The sequence below is a fragment of the Phoca vitulina genome, unplaced genomic scaffold, assembly GCF_004348235.1.
Source record: "Phoca vitulina isolate PV1807 unplaced genomic scaffold, GSC_HSeal_1.0 scaffold36, whole genome shotgun sequence".
NCBI lineage: Eukaryota > Metazoa > Chordata > Mammalia > Carnivora > Phocidae > Phoca > Phoca vitulina.
In genome coordinates this window covers 7,702,064-7,724,905 of record NW_022589739.1, presented here as the reverse complement: position 1 = coordinate 7,724,905, position 22,842 = coordinate 7,702,064, and the positions used below count along the sequence as shown (strand labels likewise).

The 22,842-nt window shown below is 40.9% G+C and overlaps 1 protein-coding gene across 4 annotated transcripts in view; it reads left to right on the top strand.

Moving 5' to 3' along the window:
• The first annotated feature begins 2,498 nt into the window (after window positions 1-2,498).
• ZNF143 (zinc finger protein 143) overlaps window positions 2,499-22,842 on the top strand; it is a 65,822-nt gene continuing 45,478 nt past the window's right edge. For 2 of the 4 annotated variants that reach the window (XM_032427166.1, XM_032427167.1), the window contains exon 1: window positions 2,499-2,817. Coding sequence is in view for 2 of the 4 variants with exons in the window: in XM_032427164.1 (XP_032283055.1) it covers window positions 2,776-2,817 (42 nt within the window). In the remaining 2 variants the exon portion in view is untranslated. The remainder of the gene's footprint in view (window positions 2,818-22,842) is intronic. The other 2 variants (XM_032427164.1, XM_032427165.1) reach the window with 1 other exon arrangement.

The window sequence follows — 22,842 nt, the reverse complement described above, 5'->3', positions numbered from 1 at the left end:
CTGCTTCTCCCTCTCCCACTCCCCCCGCTTGTGTTCCCTCTCTCGCTGTCTCTCTGTCGAATAAATAAATAAAATCTTAAAAAAAAAAAAAAAAAAAGAATCACTGCTGTATACCATTAAGGTGAGAATTAGAGACAGGCTAACATTAAGTATGTGAGAAGCATCTCTGATAAGCAGTGTGCTACATTTATCTACATTATCATAAACCTCCCAATTACACTGTGAAATTAAGTGGTTTTACCTTACAGATGAGTTAACAGGTTCTGAGACAAGTGACACATCCATAACTACAACTCCTAATGGAGAGCAAGCTACTAGTTTGGTTTTAAATTCTTTAGTATTGAAAAAAAAATCTACAAATTCATGATGAAAAAATCAAATTTATTACAGAAATAATTTAATAAATCAAAGTGACCTATAACATCTTCTCCCAGGCATACTTTTAAGAGTTTAAGGTATCCTTTCTCTGTATCTTTTTTCTGTGCATGTAATACTTTAATGGTCATGTCATTATACAAATATGCCAAAACCGACCATTCCCTAGAAAGTTTTGAGGTACTGAATGTTTTTAAAAACATGATGTAACAGTTTTTAAAGGGCGCTAGAAATGTTAGCCTATTTATAAAATTGAGGAAATGGTTCAGCCTTTATCTAAAAGCCTAGACCAGCACTGATTGGAAGTATTTTCAACAAGCCATTAATTTGACAAAATGTATTAAGATATGAGACAGGAAGTGATCTGGGGAAAATCTGAGGTTTACGAATGGCCCTGAATACTATGTACACTTCACTGTTCTATAGTCACTGGTAAATACTGTTTAACACAAAGTTCCATTACCTGTGACAAAATCAGAATTAAGGTTTCTCTGAATCATAGAATTATAGCACCCTATCCACCACCATTCAATTTTTACAACTACTCAGAAGGTTCTAGGGACACAGAGATGTTCTGTAATTGCAATCTATAACTACAGGATAATTTTTAAATTATTTTTGAGATTTTATATTTATAGTGTTTTAATAAGTAGACTAAAGGCATGGAACTCAGTAATAACTGGCTAAACTACATAAAAGTATTTTGATTAATGACATTTCTGTTTATAAAATGCAGATGGAAGGGACTGAAAGTAATAAATTAAAACGCCTTGGTTTTCATCTGAACTTTACTTCTGACAAAGAAAATGTATCCATTGGGTACATATCTGTTTTGTAAGCCAATTACTCCAGCTTCAAGTAACCCTAATCCAGTTTTGTGTCACATTTTTCATCTTTATAAGGGCGTAAAAAATAGAAACTACTTTAAACTCCTAAAGAATATGTATTCAAAAGAAATTCAAAGTCCTATTTGCCTTCCAATGGAGTTTGGGCACCAATTATGCAACTATGTTTTGGTTAGGGTTAGTCGACCCCCACTCCCCACCAAAAAGAAGGTAACGTTAAAATCTCAAACGAGACTCAGTTAGTAGGCTGGCTATTTTTAACATCCTTTTGCTTCAATCTTTTGGCAGTTCCATAATCACCTAAAATGCAAGTCACTAAATCAAACGCCATCCAGCTATCCGGTTTTTGTAAGCAGGTCACAAATGTGTTAAAGCGATCAGCCACCTCATTCTCTTAGTAACTACCTAATTCTACAACTGGAATGTCCTACTGAATCAATCTTGTCTCCACACTATCTCACCTTTACTCAGCCTTGATGTCAAAGCAAATGAACAATGAATATTCCTGAAAAGACTAGTATTTCCAATAGTTTAGAAAAAGTCTGGGTGAGAGTTACAAGAAACTATTACCTAAACTTCACAACTAATTTGTAGCCATTCTTAATAGTTTTGGGGAGCCCAAGTCAATGCTTTTCCCGCCCTCTTCACTTTCCTTTAATTCGCAACACAAAGAATAGGGAAAGTAAAAAACGAAGGCAGCGACACCATTACAGCCCACTTCAAATTTAGAACCTAAGCAACATGAAAGCACAAAAATATCCGCAGTGTCTCCCAGCAGAGACTAAGACAGACGACCGCCCTGCTGCCAAGCTCCGTCGATGTTTCGTTAGGGGCAGGAGGCCCACTCCCCCACCAGATGCCCCGGCGACTTGAAAAGCGCGGGCAGGCTTGGCAGCCAGTGACCGGCATACAGCAGCTCTTGGGATAGCAGAGCCCTCTCCCCAAACCAAAGGCCTCGGCTGGCACCGAGAGCCCCCAGGGAGCGGTCAGGCGTCTTTTTCTCTCCTAGCCCTCCCTACCACTTTCCTCCCAACGGGGCGACACTCGGCAAGCCCTAGGCAAAGCCCAACCAATCTCCAGAACGCGCTCCGGGAAGCCAACCGGGAGACCCAAGGCCACCTCCTAGCCCCTGTGGGGAAAATGGCGCCTGTCACTCCATCTCCCTCCCGGCTAGTCACAAGGACCAGCCTCCCTCCCTCGCTACAAAATGGCGCCTCCCGCTGGGGCCCCAGAATCGGCATAAATCACTTGTCAGCGAGGCGGTATCTCTCTAGGATGAGCGGTTCTGCCAACCAGTCAGACAGAGGAACTTTGATTCCGCCCTTTGCACAAACCATTCAGGCGCTGGCTGCAAGGCCAGGCGAGGCTAACGTCACGGAAAGGGGGCGTGAATGAGGCGGTCTCCTTTCGCGTCGCCTAAATTTGAGCCAATCGCAAGCAGGAAGCGTCTCGTGAGTGACGTAATGGCCGCCCAATGGAGGCTGGGGGCGGGCCTCAGACTCGCTATGCGGGTTGCGGGGCCTGGGGGCCGGGCGGCTGTTTCCTGTCCTGGTGCATGGTGGTCGGACGAAGGAATTGTTGGAAAATTTTCTCGGAGGTTCGTATATAAATGTGTTTTTACCCAGTGTGCATTATTCTCCGCCCGGCCGCCGCCCTCAGCGCGGCGGCGCGGGCCCGCTCGGGCCCGGGCTCTGACTCCGGCTCCTCAGCCTTCGCCGCAGGCCCTGCCGATCCTACGGCCGGCCTCGGTAGCGGCGCCTGGGCAGAAGCGGAGTTTATTAATAACCCGCGGCCGCCACTCTGGGGCGGCGGAGCTTTTCTCGCTGAGGACGCACCCTCCCCCCCCTCGTCTCTGCGCGTTGCGCCCCGCCTGTTCCCCTCAGGGGACCGCCGAGGGGAGGGAGTGAAAGAGGGGAGGGTGGAGCCCTCGGGAGCCTGGCGGCGCTTCTCGGCTTGACCTCCGCGCGGGGCGAGTCCCCAGACGCCGCCGAGGCAAAGCTCCTCCGGCCGGGACGCCGACGCCGGGCCACGGTCCGCACCAGGCCCCATCCCGACGTCGGCGGCAGGCCTGGCCCAGGGCCCGCTCAGGATCCCGTCTGCAGATCGCACCCAGAATTTCCTCCCACCCATATCGTGCACAGATTTCTTGTTTCTCTCACTTTTTTTTTTTTTTTTTTTTTTTAATTTTTAGGTTACTGGGGCCTAACATCGAATATTAGAAGTTGTCAGTTTTATCATTGCCCCTTTTTCTCGGTTTTGGCCAGAGTTAACGAATCTTTCAGTTGCTTTGTACTATATTACTGTGGAACGTGAACCAATTTTTATTCCCTCCCCTGTTGCTTCTTTTAAAGCATTTTTTTTCCCCATTAACGAAGCTAAGCAAAAAATAGGAAGAAAACCATTGCTTGTTTAAAATACGCTTCAGCCTTTGAGGTGTTTAATCAGCTGGTATGATCAAGTAGGGGTGTGATGAAAAATTGTAGGTTCAAGGTTGTGGTCGTCTTTTTCCTGAGTGTTACTAGAAGATACATGTTTTGCTGAGTTAAAAATCTGTGCAGTGTTTAATGTTTGCTCTTACTGGATGCCTAGTTTAAGTTCATTATTAAAGTGTTTAGTAAGAGAACAGGTGATGAGATCACTAAGATAAGATGCATAACTAATTTTATCCAGGCGTATCTTGACTACTTTGGAAATTATTGGCGGTTTACAAATACTTGAGTGGCTATTTTTTCTATAGCACCCTTTTATTTTTTAAAAATAATATCTTTATTGATATAATTTACATACCTTACAATTCACCCATTTGAAGTATGTAATTAGGTAGGTTTAATAAATTTTGTTGTGCCCCCATCACCACAGTCCATGTTAAAACATGTTCATCACCCCTAAAAGAAACTACCAGTTAAATTACTCCCCATTTACCCTTAGATCTGCCCCCTTCCCCAACCACTAATCTACAGATTTGCCTATTCTGAACATTTCATGTAAATGGAATCACACAGTATGTGGGCTTTGTGACTGGCTTTTTTCACAGCATATTTGCAAAGTTCATTAATGTTATAGCTTGTGTTAGTACCTCATTTCTTTTTATTGCCAAATAATATTTCATTGTATGGACCTAAGTTTTATTTAAACATTCATCTATTGATGGACATTTGAGTTTTCACTTTTTGTCTGTTAACGCTGCTGTGAACATTTGTGTACAAGCTTTTGTGTGGACATACGTTTTCTTCTCTCTCAGATATTTTTATATACCTAGGAGTAGAATTTCTTGGTCATACAATAACACTATGCTCAACCTTTTGAGGAACTGTCAAATTTTTCCAAAGTGGCCGCACCATTTTGCATTCCTCTCAGCAATGTGAGAGTTCTCATTTCTCCATATCCTTGCCAACACTTGTTATTATCAGTCTTTCTGATGGTAGTCATCCTAGTGGGTATGAAGTGGTATCTCTTGTGATTTTGATTTGCATTTCCCAATGTTGTTAAGCATGTTTTTCATGTGTTTGTTGGCCATTTGTATGTCCTTCTTTGGAGAAATGTCTATTTGGATCTTTCCCCCATTTTGAAATTGGATTGTTTGTCTATTATTGAGTTGTAAGCCTTCTTTGTGTAAAAGTCTTTATCAAATAGATGATTTGTAAAATGCCCATAGCCCTTTGCTGCAAGCTGGGATATTGCAGTGGAATATGCATTCATCATGTCCTTCATGGAATGATGACCTAGCTAGATTGGGGAATTATGCCTCCACCGTTACTTTAGCCATTATTACTTATGATGCATATGCAGTTTATGAACATGTTAGGAGAACTTTCTTTCTTGGTTGATTGATTGATTGATTGATTTTAAGGGGCACCTAGGTGGCTCAGATAGTTAAGCGTCCGCCTTCGGCTTGGGTCATGATCTCCAGGTCATGGGATCGAGCCCTGCGTCGGTCTCCCAGCTCAGCAGGGAGTCTGCTTTTCCCTCTCCCTCTGACTCTCCCCATTTGTGCTCTCTCTGTATCTCTCTCTGTCTCTTAAATGAATAAATAAAACCTTTAAAAAAAATAAAGATTTATTTATTTGAGAGAGAGCATGAGAGAGCGCAAGCAAGGGGGAGAGGGAGAAACACTCCCCACTGAGCAGGGAGCCCCATGCTGGGCTCAGTCCCAGGACCCTGAGATCATGACCAGAGCCAAAGGCAGATGCTTAACCGACTGAGCCGCCCAGGTGCCTCAGGAGAACTTTCTGAGTCCTGAGGTTTTTGTGATTACTTAATTTTGAAGTTTTTATCTAGTTCTTGTTTTTGTTTTTGTTTAAATCTGAGGTTTTACTTAGTTCTGAGTCTTTTTGCCCCTGGCTTGATTTCAGGACATAATGATTTCTTAAAGAGTTGTGTTGTGTCGCTGCTCCTTTCTGTGCTTAGTTTGCATTCATTTTAAGGGATGGCCTTTATAGGACAGTGTTTTAAACTTTATTGTACTGTCAATCGAAATGATTTTGTTTTTAAGATGGATTTAGACTGAGAAATCTCCCTCTCCCTCATAGAAAAAAAATTGAAAGCAGTGATACACTTTTGTCCACACTTTCCCATAAATCTAATCCCAGTTTAAAACTGTGCTGCAGGGGCACCTGGCTGGCTGTCAGTAGAGTATGCGACTCTTGATCTCCAGGTCGTGAGTTCAAGCCCCCCATTAGGTGTAGAGATTATAAATAAATAAACTTTAAAATCCCATTATCAACTATTTCATGAAATAAATTATATTAAAACTATGCAGCAGTGGGAACTCTACACTCTGGGGAAATAACTTGTCCATTAATGTGTAGACACAGGCATTTAACGCCACAAACTACTTTTTTTTTTTGTACTTAAAATACCACTTTACTTAGCACTTAATTTCCACTGTTGAGTGGTTTACATATATACATAAAACTATTATCTTTGTTATGAACCTAAGTCAAGTACTAGCGTTATCCCTGTTTTACAGGAGGTCAACTGAAGTTTGGAGTAACTTGTCCATTTATTATACAGCAAAGGTATGACTTGAACCAATGATTGGCTCAAGCCTAGTCTCTTAGCTGAGTTATTCAGTAACATACCACATACCTAACTTCTTTAACTTCTTTAACTTTTAAAATATAAGAGTCTGTAGTTCCTAGAAAGATACAGTATTTTGAATCTGTACATAATATGGGATAGCAGGGAAGTTTTTGTGTTATTTATGCACATCTTTAAATAACAATGAATGCATTTGGGCTTGTATTGCAAAATAGAGATTTTTTTTATATAGTGTAGATGTAATGGTCACAAGAAGTTGGAATCATTTAAATGAATGGCAGTTTATATATGCTATATACGCACAGTACAATAGCATATTATAAAAGGTGAGGCATGATGAAAAGAGCATTGGAATAAAAGAAGACCTAGTCTTAGACCTGTCTCAGGCAGTTAATTAGCCATGTCCTCTTTTTTTTTTAAAGATTTTATTTATTTATTGGAGAGAGAGAGAGACAGCGAGAGAGGGAACACAAGCAGGGGGAGTGGGAGAGGGAGAAGCAGGCTTCCCAGGGAGCAGGGAGCCTGATGCGGGGCTTGATCCCAGGACCCTGGGATCGGATCATGACCTGAGCAAAAGGCAGACGCTTAATGACTGAGCCAGCCAGGCGCCCCCATTAGCCATGTCTTTATACGAATTATATTCATTTGTTCAACAAATATTTAGTAAGTATATACCATGCGTCAGGCATTCTTGTAGGCACTGAGAATTCAGGGGTGAACAACAGATGGGGGCCCAGCCATGATGGAACTTAGAGTTCACTTAGAAATTCTGATAAGTACTATGAAGGAGATAGAGTTCTGTGGCAAAGAATAAGGGAATGGTGGTAGAATGGATATTTTAGATAAGTGACACAGAACAGTATGTGCTAAAGCAGGAAGGTCAGCATGACTGGATGTATACAGTGGAGGACATTTGTAAAGCACTCTGCAACATGAGTTATGTTAAACTCATTAGATATTCATTGAGTATATAATCTTAGGTGTCAAAATTTTAAAGACCCATAGAACACAGTACCTACCTTAGAAGGCTTATAGTCTAATTGGGCAGACTGGACGTGGGATTTTAAGGACTGCTAAGAGGAGAGAGGAGCAGTAGATATCAGGAATCAAGCCCTTCAGCCACAAACGAAGTTTGTAAACCTCACTTTCCTCACCTGCAGAAAGAAAACTGGCAGGTTTTGAGTACATCTTGAGTGCTAAGGTCTTTATGTATTTATTTCCTTTCTTACATAGCCCTATCAGGTGGATATTCTCCCATTTTTTCAAAAGAGAAAACGGAAGCTCAGCAGCAGGTTAATTGCCCGGGAACTGAGCAAGATTCAAATGCGGAGCATACCAGCAAATTATTAAGCCATATACAGATGAAACCTATGATAATAAAAATGTGATTCGTAATTCCCGGTGACCTGGGCTACAAGCCAAATAGCAGCAAATACTGTAGGATTCAAATGATGACTGAGATCCGGCTAGTGAGGGCCAGAGGCACCATGGAAGAGCCAGTGACAATTACAAGCTGTTCCCTGAGCCTAGACTGCCCTTTCTACTTCTCCTACCCCTAGGAATTGTTTACTTGTGTTTTTATGCCCAAATTTACATATCGTCATCTTTGCATCCCTGAGGCAAAGTTAGGTGCTCCTTACTCTGTTAATGCTTTTCTTTATAGTAACTTTTTAAAGTAGTTTTATTTATTTTTTATTTTTAGGATTTTATTTATTTGACAGAGACACAGCAAGAGAGGGAATACAAGCAGGGGGAGTGGGAGAGGGAGAAGCAGGGTTCCCGCTGAGCAGGGAGCCAGATGCGGGACTCGATTCCAGGACCCTGAGATCATGACCTGAGCCCAAGGCAGAAGCTTAACCGACTGAGCCACCCAGGCCTCCCACCACTTGAGTTTTTAAATGTAAATACTAGCATATACATATATTTATGTACATTTTTAAAAACAGTACAGTCACCATAAGGGGCGCCTGGGTGGCTCAGTTGGTCAAGCGACTGCCTTCGGCTCAGGTCATGATCCTGGAGTCCCGGGATCAAGTCCCGCATCGGGCTCCCTGTTTGGCAGGGAGTCTGCTTCTCCCTCTGACCCTCCTCCCTCTCATGCTCTCTGTCTCTCATTCTCTCTCTCAAATAAATAAATAAAATCTTTTTTTTTTTTTTTTAAGATTTTATTTATTTGACAGAGAGAGACACAGCGAGAGAGGGAACACAAGCAGGGTGAGTGGGAGAGGGAGAAGCAGGCTTCCCGCTCAACGGGAAGCCCGATGCGGGGCTTGATCCCAGAACCCTGGGATCATGACCTGAGCCGAAGGCAGACGCTTAACGACTGAGCCACCCAGGCGCCCCTAAATAAAATCTTTAAAAAAAAAACAGTACAGTCATACCATAAATACTCTTCTGCAATTTGCTTTTCCCCCACTTGCAATATATCTTGTATATATTTCCTACCATTTCATATTTATCCCATTCTTTTTCATGTCTGCATGTTTCATTTATGGATGTCCTATAATTTATTCTTTTGGGTGCACTTTTATTTTTATTTTTATTTTTTTAAAGATTTTATTTATTTGACAGAGAGAGACACAGCAAGAGAGGGAACACAAGCAGGGGAAGTGGGAGAGGGAGAAGCAGGCTCCCCGCTGAGCAGGGAGCCCGATGTGGGGCTCGATCCCAGGACCCTGGGATCATGACCTGAGCCGAAGGCAGATGCTTAACGACTGAGTCACCCAGGTGCCCCTGGGTGCACTTTTAGATTGTTGACTATTTTTTACTATTGTAAATAATACTACAATGAACTTTGCACACTTGAGAATGTCTAATAAGTCCCAAGAAGAATTACTTGGTTGAAGATTTGCATTTAAAATATTGATAGTTGTTCTAATTGTTGTGGGGTTCCCCCCCACATTGTGTTTTAATGACCTTTTTTTTTTTAATTTTATTTTTATTATTTATTTGAGAGAGAGCGCAAGGGAGAGAGCATGAGCCAGGGGAGGGGCAGAGGGAGAAGCACACTCCCTGCTGAGCAAGGAGCCTGACATAGGGCTTGATTCCAGGACCCTGGGATCATGACCTGAGCCGAAAGCAGACTTAGCAAAGCTTAACTGTCTGAGCCACCGAGGCGCCCCTAATGACCTGTTTTCACTTGTGTCCCACCATGGAATGAGTTTCTTAAAGTCAAACACCACTTCTTTTTTACCTCTCTGTATCTCTAAAAGCTTGTGTGTGCACGCACACATACTTAATACATATACATGTGTGTATACACATAGTCACATGTATGTATAACACATACACATGTGTACATGTATACATATACTACTCAAAATATCAGTCCTAGATATTTATCTAACATGTTTTTTTTTTAGTACTTGATCATGGTAAATGTAAAGACCTAAAGGAAAATAATAGGAGATGAAATTCAAATAGTACATGGGAGCCAGATTGGAAAGTAGCCTGAATGTCAGACCAAGGAACTGGACTTAGACCTATAAGTAGTACAACTATAAACAATCATAGGGGAAAATGTTCAGATCTGGAGGATTCTGTCTCAGGATTCATTTGAAAGGATCTTAAGTTCTTGCTCTTCTTTAAAGTAACCCAGACTTGGGGCACCTGGATGGCTCAGTCAGTTAAGCGTCTGCCTTCGGCTTAGGTCCTGATCCCAGGGTCCTGGGATCGAGTCCCACAAAGGGCTCCTTGCTCCTCAGGGAGTCTCCTTCTCCCTCTCCCTCTGCCCCTCCTCTTGCTGCTTCTCTCTCTCTCTCAAATAAATAAAATCTAAAAACAAAACAAAACCCTTTAAAAAAAAAAAGTAACCCAAACTAGAATGCATCATGCTAGTGACTTTTGTAAAAAAGTTGATGCTGAATAGATCCACACACCCAATTCTCAGAGAAAGGGCCTTGGCCTTCTATCAAAAATTGGTGAATGAATATGTTTATTTAAAATATTTAAAGTGTACATCATTTTATGCTTCCCTTTAGTCTTTTTGACTAATCATCCATCTGTTCTTGGAGCATCCAGTGTAATAGCCAGGGTCAATAAGATGTGGTAAAATGAGCATAGTCATTATGTTACTGGTGGCAGGGCAGTCAGTGCAACACTTTTAAAAAGTAATGGCAGCAAATTTTAATAGTCATAAAAAGGCTCACAGTTTTTGATCCAGTAATCTTAAACCTGGAATTTAAGGATGTAATCTACTTCATACCCCTAGCCCAAAAAACTATATTTATTTATAAACACGTTAATTAAAAGAGTGCTTTTTAAAATATTATTTATTATCTTTTTAAAAGAGATTTTATTTATTTATTTGACAGAGAGAGACACAGCGAGAGAGGGAACACAAGCAGGGGGAGTGGGAGAGGGAGAAGCAGGCTTCCTGCTGAGCAGGGAGCCCGTCGCGGGGCTTGATCCCAGGACCCTGGATCATGACCTGAGCCGAAGGCAGACGCCCAATGACTGAGCCACCCAGGCGCCCTAAGAGTGCTTTTTATGACAAAATGATATGTGCCTAGCATGTAATGAGAAAAATGCTAAATGTCTTGAGAGGAAAATTAATTTGTTAAATGTGAATTAAAAGTAATCACTGTGAGGATTATTTGGCAACTTGGAATACTTTACAGAAATGAAAAGAACTGAATACAAAATGTTATCTATACTATAATTACAACGCTATAAAAATTATGTATGCATATGGATAGCAAGAGTTAGAGTAGAAAACCAGTAAAAATGAAAAGATTTGATTTGTTAAGCTATTGGAAATAATTCTTTTTAACTTTTAAATTTATATTACAGTGTTGTATGCAATGAAAATTTTAATGGTGTACAAAAACAATATAAGACAGTTGGCAGTGTTATTAGACTGGAAGGATGAGATTGGAGCAAAGAGAGTGGTAAAGAGCTTATTGCAATAGTTAATGTGTGAGGAGATGGAAAAGAAAGGTTTGAAGTATAAAAGTCATGGAGTTAGCAATTGCCCTGTTGCGAATTTAAGAATGGGTTTAGGGGCACCTGGGTGGCTCAGTCAGTGAAGCGTCTGACTCTTGATTTCAGCTCAGGTCATGATCTCAGGGTCATGATCTTAGGGTCTTGAGATCGAGCCCCACATGGGCTTCATGCTCAGCACAGAGCCTGTTGGTCCCTCTCCCTCTCCCTGCTTGTGTGCACACACACTGTCTCTCCTGGTCTCTCGGTCTCTCTCTCTCTCTCTCTGTAAAACAAATAAATAAAATCTTAAAAAAAAGAGCAATCCCTTCTTACAAAATGAACTTAAATTTCTATTTTTTTAACATAAGGTTGTGGTGGTGGTGGTTGCTGTTTTGCTTTAAACTACTTTTTTTTTTTTTTTTTTTAAAGATTTTATTTATTTATTTGACAGAGAGAGACATAGCGAGAGAGGGAACACAAGCAGGGGGAGTGGGAGAGGGAGAAGCAGGCTCCCCGCAGAGCAGGGAGCCCGATGTGGGACTCGATCCCAGGACCCTGGGATCATGACCCGAGCCGAAGGCAGTCGCTTAACCAACTGAGCCACCCAGGCGCCCTGCTTTAAACTACTTTTAAACAAAAGAGATTGAAATAGGTACATAATTATTTTGTGAGAACAAATGTGTAGTTTCCTTAAGTTGGCATTTTTTTCTAGAGAAAGCACACAAGCAGGGGGAGCTGCAGGCAGAGGGAGAAGCAGGCTTCCTGCGGAGCAGGGACCCCGATGCGGGACTCGATCCCAGGACCCTGGGATCATGACCTGAGCCAAAGGCAGACGCTTAACCGACTGAGCCACCCAGGCGTCCGTGGCATTTTATTTTTTACAGAAATTAATGAAAGAGTCCTAAAATACATTTCTAGTATATCTAATCACTCCAGTAGGTTACAGCTGGTAGGCTGTTTTTCATCAACCCTAGTACCCTGAGGTTGTGTTCAGTTTTCCACTCTCAGGTTTGAATAGATAACATGAGACTAAGAAAATCTAAATATATATAGAAACGTCATGCCTTTTCTACTTCTATGTTCAGTGAAAGTAGAGTTGTTTTCCACAAAAAGGATATACCTAAGGCCTCTATACTATATGTTCCCTCTATCTTTTACAACTAGTGATTCAACTTGAAACATTAACTGATACTGTTCTTTAACGCTGATAGATCAGTTAAATAACTGAAGCATAGTATGAGAATTTTAAAAACCTGGTTATCCTCTGAACTAATCTTGTGTGAATCATGATTGTCTTTCTGTTTCTTTTGGTTATTCAGTATATTGGGTGCATAAACCTGCTATTGGCATCTATTACTTTGATTTGAAATTTTGAATTTAAGCAGTCTTATTCTCATTGAGTGAATAAAGTCAAAGGGTTGCACTTAAAAATGCATTTATAGGGACGCCTGGGTGGCTCAGTCGGTTAAGCGTCTGCCTTCGGCTCAGGTCATGATCCCAGGACTGGGATCGAGTCCCACATCGGGCTCCTTGCTCAACAGGGAGCCTGCTTCTCCCCCTGCTTGCACTCCCTCTGCTTATACTCTCTCTCTAGCAAACAAATAAAATCTTAAAAAACAAACAGACAAACAAAACATTTATAGGGGCGCCTGGGTGGCTCAGTCTGTTAAGAGTCTGCCTTTGGCTCTAGTCGTGATTGCGGGGTTCTTGGATCCAGCCCCCTGTCGGGCTCTCTGCTCAGTGGGAGTCAGCTTCTCCTCTGCCTTTCCCCCTGGCTCGTGCTCTCTCCCTCTCTGTCAAATAAATAAATAAATAAATAAATAAGTAAAATCTTTTTTAAAAATGCATTTATAATGAAATGCCACTTTTAGCTGTTTCTTATATTTGGGTTCAAGATAATATTGAGTTTGAAAAAAAGACACTAACTGCTAATAAAAATTTAAAAGCTTCCATAATATGCACTGAATTTGAAAATGGAGTCTGTTTCCAGACTGAAATGGTGGTTTGGAAAATGAAGTATACCAAGAGTAGAAGTATATCCCTCAAAACTAAAAATCTAAAGATTCTTCAAGGTGAGCATCTCTTATTTTATCTCTTGTTGAAACTGCATTTCTTGAGGCTAAATAAGAGGACAACCCACAGGATGGGAGAAAATATTTGCAAATCCTCTATCTGATAAAGGATTAATATACAGAATATATAAAGAACTCTTACAATTCAACAATAAAAAGACAACCCATTTTAAAAAATAGAGGAGAGGCGCCTGGCTGGCTCAATTGGTAGAGCATGCACTCTTCATCTCGAAGTCTTGAGTTGAAGCTCCACATTGGGCATGGAGCCTACTTAAAATTTTTAAAAATTTTTTTAAATTTTAAAAAACAGGCAAAAATAGACAAAGGATCTGAGTAGATATTTCTCCAAAGAATATATACCAAAGGTCAATAAGCACATGAAAATATGGTCAACATTATTAGCCATAAGGGAAATGCAAATCAAACCACAGTGAGATACCACTTCATATACACAAGAATGGCTATAATCAAAGACTGATAAACTGTTAGTTAAGACGAGAAATTGAGAAATTGGAACCTGATACATTGCTAGTTGGGAATGTAATATAATGCAACTGCTTTGGAAAAGTTTGACAGTTCCTCACAATTTAAGCGTAGAGTTACCATATGACCCAGCAATTATATACATACATGCATACATATCCCCAAGAGAACTGAAACCTATGTCCACACAACAACTTGTACACCAATATTTGTAGCATTATTCATGATGGCCAAAAATTGGAAAATGGCTCAAATATCTAGATACAAACAACTCAGATGATTGGATAAATAAAATGTGGTACATTCATACAATGAACCATTATTCAGCAATAAAAAGGAATGAAATACTGATCTATGCTACAACATGGATGAACCTTGAAAACATTTTAAGTGAAACAAGCCAGTCACAAGAGACCACATACTGTGTAATTCCATTTATATGAAATATCCAGAAGAAGATCTATGGAGATAGAAAGTAGCTTAGTGATTGCTTGCCTAGGGCTTTGGGGGGGGGCGGGGGAGATGAGGTTTTCTTTTTGGAAGTGATAAAAATATTCTGAATGTATGTTGTGGCAATGTTTGTACAACTTTGAATATACTAAAGCCATTGAATTGTGTATACCTTAAATGGGTAAATATTGTGGTATGTGGATTATGTCTCAGTAAAGACATTTTTATTTTATTTTTTATTTTTTTAAAGATTTTATTTATTTATTTGACAGAGAGAGACAGTGAGAGAGGGAACACAAGCAGGGGGAGCTGGGGAGGGAAAAGCAGGCTCCCCGCTGAGGAGAGAGCTGGATCCCAGGATGCTGGGATCATGACCTGAGCCGAAGGCAGACGCTTAACGACTGAGCCACCCAGGCGCCCCTCAGTAAACACATATTTAAAGATTTCTTTATTAGAGAGAGAGAGTGAGTGCGGGGGGGGGGGGGCGGTGGGGGCGGGGGCAGGGGCAGGGAGAGAAAAAGGGCTTGATTTCACAACACTGAGATCATGACCTTAGCCGAAACCAAGAGACAGATGCCCAACTGACTGCACCACCCAGGCACCCCTCAGTAAAGATATTTTTAAAGTGAAAAGAATAAGTAAGAGGAAAGTTCCTCTTGCATAATGCAACTCCAAAGCCTGTTTTTGCTTGCTTGCTTCTGCAGTACCCTTTTACAGTAGTAGGAGAAAAGAGTGAATAGACAGAGACATAGAGCTGTGTAATCTCTTCTCATTTAGCCTAAAACTACTGATAAGTAGTAGTAATGCCGGGTGCTGTTCTAAGCAATTTATATTTATCCTTATAACAGCTCTGTTGAGTACCCTCCTTTTATAGATAGGAAAACTGTGGCACAGAGCTGTTAAGTACTTGCCCTTGGTCACATAGATAATATGTGGTACAATGAGATTTTGAAGCAGGTTGTCTGGCTCCAGAGTCCTCATTCTTAAGTATGTTATACTACCTCTCATAAGCATTCCTTCTCAAGTACAACCCACACTTTCTTATCTACCTGTTTGGGTATCCTCCTTAGACATTTTGTTCTAGTAGCTTGTTACTGTAGATACACTGCTTCTGCTCTAGAGAACAGGTAATTAAAGTATACTGTAATAAGTGTTATGTATAGACAGAGTATCATGGGAAATACATCTAAAGCATTCTGACCCAATTTGGGAAGTTCAGATAAAAGTTTCTGGTGGAATCAGACTGGAAGAATTTAGCAAAGTAAAGAGATGAGGAAGAGTTCTAGATGGTGTGAATAGCAATATATAGAGGCCTAGATGCAAGAGATACGTTAGGCTTTTCTGGGCGTGGCAAATAATCCACTAGCTCATGTAAGAGTTGTTGAGTCAAATGGTTAGAAGTTAGACTTTGCCACTTTGCGAAGTTAAGGATACCACTTAACCTTTCTGAGCTTCATTTTCTTTATCTGCAAAATTGGGATAAAATGGTACTTTATTCATAGGACTGTTAGAAGGATTAAATGAATTAGTAGTGATGTCTGGCATATAGTAAGTATTATGAAAGGGTTAGTTATTATCTTTATCATTTGTTGTTTAATATATATTTGTATTATTAATTTTTTTAAAGATTTTATTTATTTGAGAGAGAGAGAAAGAGCACAGGCAGGGGGGAAGGGGAGAGGGAGAAGCAGACTCCCCATTGAGCAGGGAGCCCGACTCGGGGTTCCATCCCAGGACCCTGGATCATGACCTGTGCCGAAGGCAGAAGCTTGATCGACTGAGCCACCCAGGTGCCTCTGTATTATTATTTTTATTAATATTATTAAATGATAGTATCATTAACTACTAGAATTTTATTTTATTTTATCTTTTTTTAAAGATTTTATTTATTTCTTGACAGAGACAGCGTAGAAGGAACACAAGCAGGGGGAGTGGGAGAGGGAGAGAAGCAGGCTTCCCGCTGAGCAGGGACCCTGATGCGGGGCTCGATCTCAGGACCCTGGGATCATGACCTGAGCCGAAGGCAGATGCTTAACCGACTAAGCCACCCAGGCGCCCCTAACTACTAGAATTTTAATCAAGATTGGGTGGATATAGAATGTGAGGAGGTTGTGACTAGAACAAGACTAGAGGATAGAGTGACTGACTTGTCTTCATTTGCCCAGGACTATCCCAGTTTTAAAACCAAGTCCATACCCCCCACCTCCTGCCCCTTAAAACAAAATGGAAAGCCCCGTATTCCGGGAACCTCCTCAGTCTTGGGCAAATTGGAATGGTTGTCCAACCTATTAGAGAAGTTTACTAGAGTCCAGATCATAATATCTGGACTCTGGGGAAATGGGAGAGTACTAAAGGTTTTGAGACAGAGAACTGCTATGATTGGGTTTGAAATCACTTGGACTGCGCTATGGAGATTATATTGGAGGAACGTAGGAGTAGACTTTTAGGAGGCTGATATAATAATCCAAGTGTATGATGGTAGCCTCAATTAAGACAGTCTAATAGAAGTGAATTAATTTGATAGGTATTTAGGAGGTAGAGTGATAGTTATTAGTGATTGGCTGGAGAATAAGGGAGATTTCAGTTACTGGGTTGGTGATTGCATTTGTCACTGAGGTAGAAAATGCAGAAGGAGAATTTCATGGGAATCTGTTGAGATGGAGGTGACTGTGGACCATGGAGGTCATTGAGGCCGGTAAGCAACTAGATAGATCAGTTACTCTTAAAGGACTAGATAGATTTTAGAGAGCTTATAAATTCCAGAGATCTTTGAAGCCATGGGAATGGATGTGATTGCTCAAGAGGAAAAGGGTATAAAATGAAAGAACAAACTAGGACAGAAACTTGAGGATCCTCAGTCTTTAGGAACCCACAGGAGAAACTGAAAAGGATTAGCTAGGAAGTTGGAGATAACCAGGAGCATGTGGATGCCACAGAGCCAAGGCAAGAGTGTTCCAAATAGATAAAAGGTCAGTGGTATTAAATCAAGTATGATACAACTTAAAAATCTCCATTACATTTTTTTTTTAATGTTTAACTATTGCCACATTAGGTCCTTTTTTAAACTTCTTAAAAATCTAAGGTATAGTCTTCAGTGTTCCATTTGATGAATTTTGGCAGTTGTATCCACCCAAAATGATCATCACTCAAAAGAAGATCCCCCAGCCTTGTAACCACAGTTTAATTTCTATCACTGTAGATTAATTTTGCCTGTTCTTGGAAGTTATATTGATGGAATAATACAATATGTATTGTTTTGTATATGGTTTATTTCTCTCAACACAATATTTTTGAGATTCATCACTGTTATTGTATGTATAGTAGTAACTTGTTTCTCTTTATTGTTAATACTGCATTATATAAATTTATCACAGCATCTTTATCCATTCTTTAATTGATGGATACTTAGGTTCTTTTCAGTTTGGAATATTATGAATAAAACTGCTATGGACAATTCTTGTACAAGTTTTTTGTGGACATATATTTTCATTGGGTAAATAAATACCTAGGAATGGCCATTGAACTTTATGTTAAATTGGAGATTAGTGACCAGCCAGGGCAGTTTCCATAGAGTTAGGGGCAGAAACCAGATAGATGGCAGTGGGAAATCAGGAAGTATTGTTAGTAACAACTGTTAAGGAAATCTAGCTAAGGGGCGCCTGGGTGGTTCAGCCTTCAGCTCAGGTCATGATCCGTGGGTCCTGGGATCAAGCCCTGTCGAATTCTCTGTTCAGCGGGGAGTCTTCTCTCCCTCTCCCTCTGCTGCTCCCCTTGCTTGTGCTCTCGCTCATGCTCTCTCTCTCAAATAAATAAATAAAATCTTTTAAAAAAACAAAAGAAATCTAGCTAAAATTATCTAGTCTAGATAAGGAGGAAAGACAGAGACTAGTAGCTAAATCAGAGGTGAGATTTTGCTTATTTGATTTTATTTTTGTATTTTTAAAATTCTTGATGGGAAGGAACTAGTAGAGAAAGAGAGAGAGGGATTGTTTGCAGAAGAGGTCCCTGAGATCCCCAAGGAAGAAAGACAAATGAAATGCAGGTTGGAGGAATTAGTTTTACCTTGTAGGAGGGTAATCTGGTAGGAGAGAAGGAGGAAGTGTGTGTAAGTGCAGTCAAGTGATAGGTTTATTGGCAAAGAATTCCTCTCTAATGACTTCTATACTTTCTTTGAAGTTCGGAGCTGATTAATTTGCTGAAAATGAGGTGGCAGGGACAAGGGGTAGGGAGAGCAGGAAAGGGAGTAGAGAGGTTTGAGGCAAATGGAAAATATTTTAGGGGGGCCTGGCTGGCTCAGTCAGTAGAGTGTGTGACTCTTGATCTTGGGATTGTGAGCTCGAGCCCCACGTTGAGGTACAGAATACTTAAAAATAAAAAAATCTTAAAAAAAAAAAAGAAAAAATATTTTAAGTAGTTACCATGAAGAAACAAACATAAGTGTGCTGGACAGCTTTGGGGGTTCAGAGGAGGTTGGAAGAGCTCAAAGAACTTTTATGGCCCTGAAGAACTGTTCCATTTATTTATTTATTTATTTATTTATTAAGATTTTATTTATTTGACACAGAGGGAGAGAGAGAGACAGCTGAGAGAGGGAACACAAGCAGGGGGAGTGGGAGAGGGAGAAGCAGGCTACCCACGGAGCAGGGAGCCCGATGTGGGGCTCGATCCCAGGACCCTGAGATCATGACCTGAGCCGAAGGCAGACACTTAACGACTGAGCCACCCAGGTGCCCCTGTTCCATTTATTTTTATTTTATTTTTTTAAGATTTTATTTTTTTTAAGTAATCTCTATACCCAACATGGGGCTCAAACCTACAACCCCGAGATCAAGAGTCACACACTGTACCAACTGAGCCAGCCAGGTGCCCCAGGACTGTTCCATTTAACTGTCAAATAAGTTCCTAGATCTGAAAAGTGCTTTGTAAATATGAGGCGTACATAAATAGTTACTTCTGCCTAGAGGTGTATGTTTAAACTATCCGCATTTAGTGTCCTATTCAATGCCTTTTTGGACAGAGGATCTGTTTTGTTTAGGAGCTGTGTATCAGGAATGCCCTGGTACAGGATATGCAGTGCTTATCTTGGGAAGTAAAGTACAACTTAGCATACACAATAGTCTTGAAATGACTGTATGCTTTTTTCTTTTTAAGTAGGCTCCACACCCAGCACGGAGCCCAGTGAAGGGCTTGAACTCACGATCCTGAGATCAAGATCTTAGCTGAAATCAGGCGTCGGATGCTTAACCGACTGAGGCAACCAGGCGCCCCCGACTTTGTGCCTTTTTAATAGAGCAATGTCAGAAATGGCTTTTGAATATGCCAGAAGCTCTCTTTCTCCTGCTGCTTCTATTCCTGAAACTCCGTAGTCTCAGTGAAAGCAAACCAGGGCATGCTTCGCAACCTGCTGTCTGCAGGCATGCCCTTATCAAGCCGTGTTGTTAGTGGCTGATCTGTTGAGGTTTGAGAGAAAGAGTTTTTAAAGTTCTTTTTTATATCAATGGTTCAGTTAATATTAAGCCATCACCAAAACTGACATTCCTGATGACTAGACCTAGATGTTCATTTCTAAATTCTTGTCTCTGCGCTCACCTCTTTTTCTCGTAAGTATTTTTAGCGTTAAGCCTGGTAGACCTTATTGCAACCACCTTCCAGTCAGTGTCAAATATTCAGTTACTGAATGGTCCTAGAATTTGGTAGAGCCTTCAAATACCACCATTTCACCCATCCAGTAGAATATTCTACTGCCCAGATAAAATCGGTAGTATAAATTCTATCCCTGTATTTTACCCTTTAGCATCCTAGGGAGCCTGCAAAAACTCTACCTCATTTGCCAGTACATGCCAGCTGCTCTGTATTTAATTGAATTACATTTCATCAGTGGAACATACTAAGTCCCTGAGTGTATTTAAATAAAACTGAAGAGACTTGAAAGACCATTTTCTACAAATGCTAACCAAGGCAGTGTAAACTGAAAGTGCAGGCATCCACCGTACAGGATAGCCCACTGTTTTCATGTTGCTCTGTGTACCAAGGAACTTCCTCATTCCAGGTTAGGAGATGTCCTCAAATGTTGCATGAATGACCAACGTTAAATGGAAAAGCACCTTTTATAGTAGTGAATTTACAAGGCAAATTTGGAATTGAAAACAGGTAATGGGAAGACCTAGCTTCTCTGTTGCGTTTAGGTGAAACTGACCTGAGGTTAGGACCTCAGTTTGACAGTTTCTGAAGGCCTGCTTTATGTGGCTCCATGCAAAGAGACATCTAAAATGTGTTAATCTAGATTTCTTCTCTTCTCTTTTTTCTTTTCCTTTCTTTCTTTCCTTCCTTCCTTCTTTCTTTCTTCCTTTCTTCCCTTCCTTCTTTCCTTCCTTCCAGTAGGCTCCAGGCCAGTGTGGAGCCCAACGTGCGGCTTGAACTCACGACCCTGAGATCAAGACCTGAGCTTGAGATCAGGAGTTGGGCACTTAACCAACCGAGCCACCCAAGCACTCCAGATTTCTTTTTATATCATTTTTTTTTTTAAGATTTTATTTATCAGAGAGAGAGAGAGAGAGAGCGAGCGTGCACACAAGCAGGGGGGAGCGGCAGGCAGAGGGAGAAGCAGACTCCCCGCTGAGCAAGGAGCCCGATGTGGGACTCGATCCCAGGACCCTTGGATCATGACCTGAGCCGGAGGCAGACGCTTAACCAACTGAGCCACCCAGGCATCCCTTTTTATATCATTTCTTATCATGATAAAGGTTACTTGCTTTTGGAGTTCTTGCTTTTATACCTAGACGGTTAGACTTATGTTTTCATAATAACTTGTGGTAATAATGGTCTCTAACAAATTTGCAAAATCTAAGGTCTTTATATTTTATCATTTTTAAAGATTTTATTTTTAAGTAATCTCTCTACCCAACATGGGGCTCAAACTTACAACCCCAGGATCAAGAGTCACATGCTCCACCAACTGAGCCAGCAGGGTGCCCCAGGTCTTCACATTTTAAAATATTGGTATGATATAGATTCAAATCAGTGAGGAAATACTGATTTTTTTTTTAAGAGTTGAAACCTAGTATTCACTTACTAATTTTAACCAATTTTCAGACATTCTTTTTCTTCTTGCCAATAATTATAGATGTTTTTCACTTTTTTTTAAAAGCTTATTATTATTTTTTTAGTAATCTCTACACTAATGTGGGGCTTGAACTCACAACCCCAAGATCAAGAGTCTCATGCTTTTCCAACTAAGATAGCCAGGTGCCCCGGATATTTTTCATTTCATTTCATTTCATTCATTCATTCATTCATTCATTCATTTAAATTATGAAATCTGTCAAACATAAGGAGGAGAATAAGTAATTGAATGAACACCCATGTACCCACCCAGCTTTTAACAGATCCTAACATTCTGCCATATGTGTTCAGCTCTTTTTTTTTTTTTAAGATTTTATTTATTTGAGAAAGAGAGCACGTGTGAGCATGTGCAGGGGGAGGGACAAAGAGAGGGAGACGCAGACTCCCCACTGAACAGGGAGCCTGACTCAGGGCTCCATCCCAGGACACTTAACTGACTGAGCCACCCAGTTCTTTTTTAAAAAATTATGGTAAAAAAGCACAACATAAAATTTACATTTTAACCATTTTTGAGTACAATACAGTAGTGTTAACTGTATACACAGTGTTGTGCTGCAGACCTCTAGAAAGTTTTCATCTTGCAAAAATGTGTCTCTAGGGAACAAGTCCCCTTTTCCGCTGTCCCCTAGTCCCTGGCAACCACGATGCTACTTTCTAAGAGTTTGACTACTTTAGATACCTCATATTAGTGGAATCATGCAGTATGTGTCCTTTTTCTTAAGATTTTATTTGAGAGAGAGCGCACAAGAGCACAAGCAGGGGGAAGGGCAGAGGGAGAGGGAGAAGCAGACTCCCTGTTGAGCAGGGAGCCTGATTCAGGTCTCGATCCCAGGACCCTGGGATCATGACCCAAGCTGAAGGCAGATGCTTAACCGACTGAGCCACCCAGGTGCCCCATGGTATGTTTTTCGTAGGCTGACATGCATCATCATCTTCCAGAAAGGCAGGGACTTTATTTATTACACACTGTGTCTTCTTGGAGTTTCCTAGAGTGCTCCAGCATAGCCTCCTCTTTGTCTGATTTTGACCCATGATTCATTATTAAAGCACATGAAATTGACTACCTTTCAGAAGGTGGCCCTTTCTAAAGATATCATATATATCTTACATGTTCATTTCCACACATCCCGAAAATGTCAGTGACAGAAATGATCAAGAAGACATGATGATGGATATGATGTGAGCAGCTGCAGAGTGTTTGGTCTGTGGCTCATTCATGCCTTTTCTTCACTGTCATATTTTCCCCCATGTAATCATTTTCTAACAAAGACCTTTGTATCCCACAGTTTTTTTTGAGAACTTTAAAAAGAAAATGTGCAGGGCGCCTGGGTGGCTCAGTTGATTAAGCGACTGCCTTCGGCTCAGGTCATGATCCCGGAGTCCCGGGATCGAGTCCCACATCGGGCTCCCGGCTCGGCGGGAAGCCTGCTTCTCCCTCTGACCCTATCCCCTCTCATGCTGTTTCTCTCTCTCTCTCTCTCAAATAAATAAAGAAATAAAATCTTTAAAAAAAAAAAAAAAAAAAAAAAAAA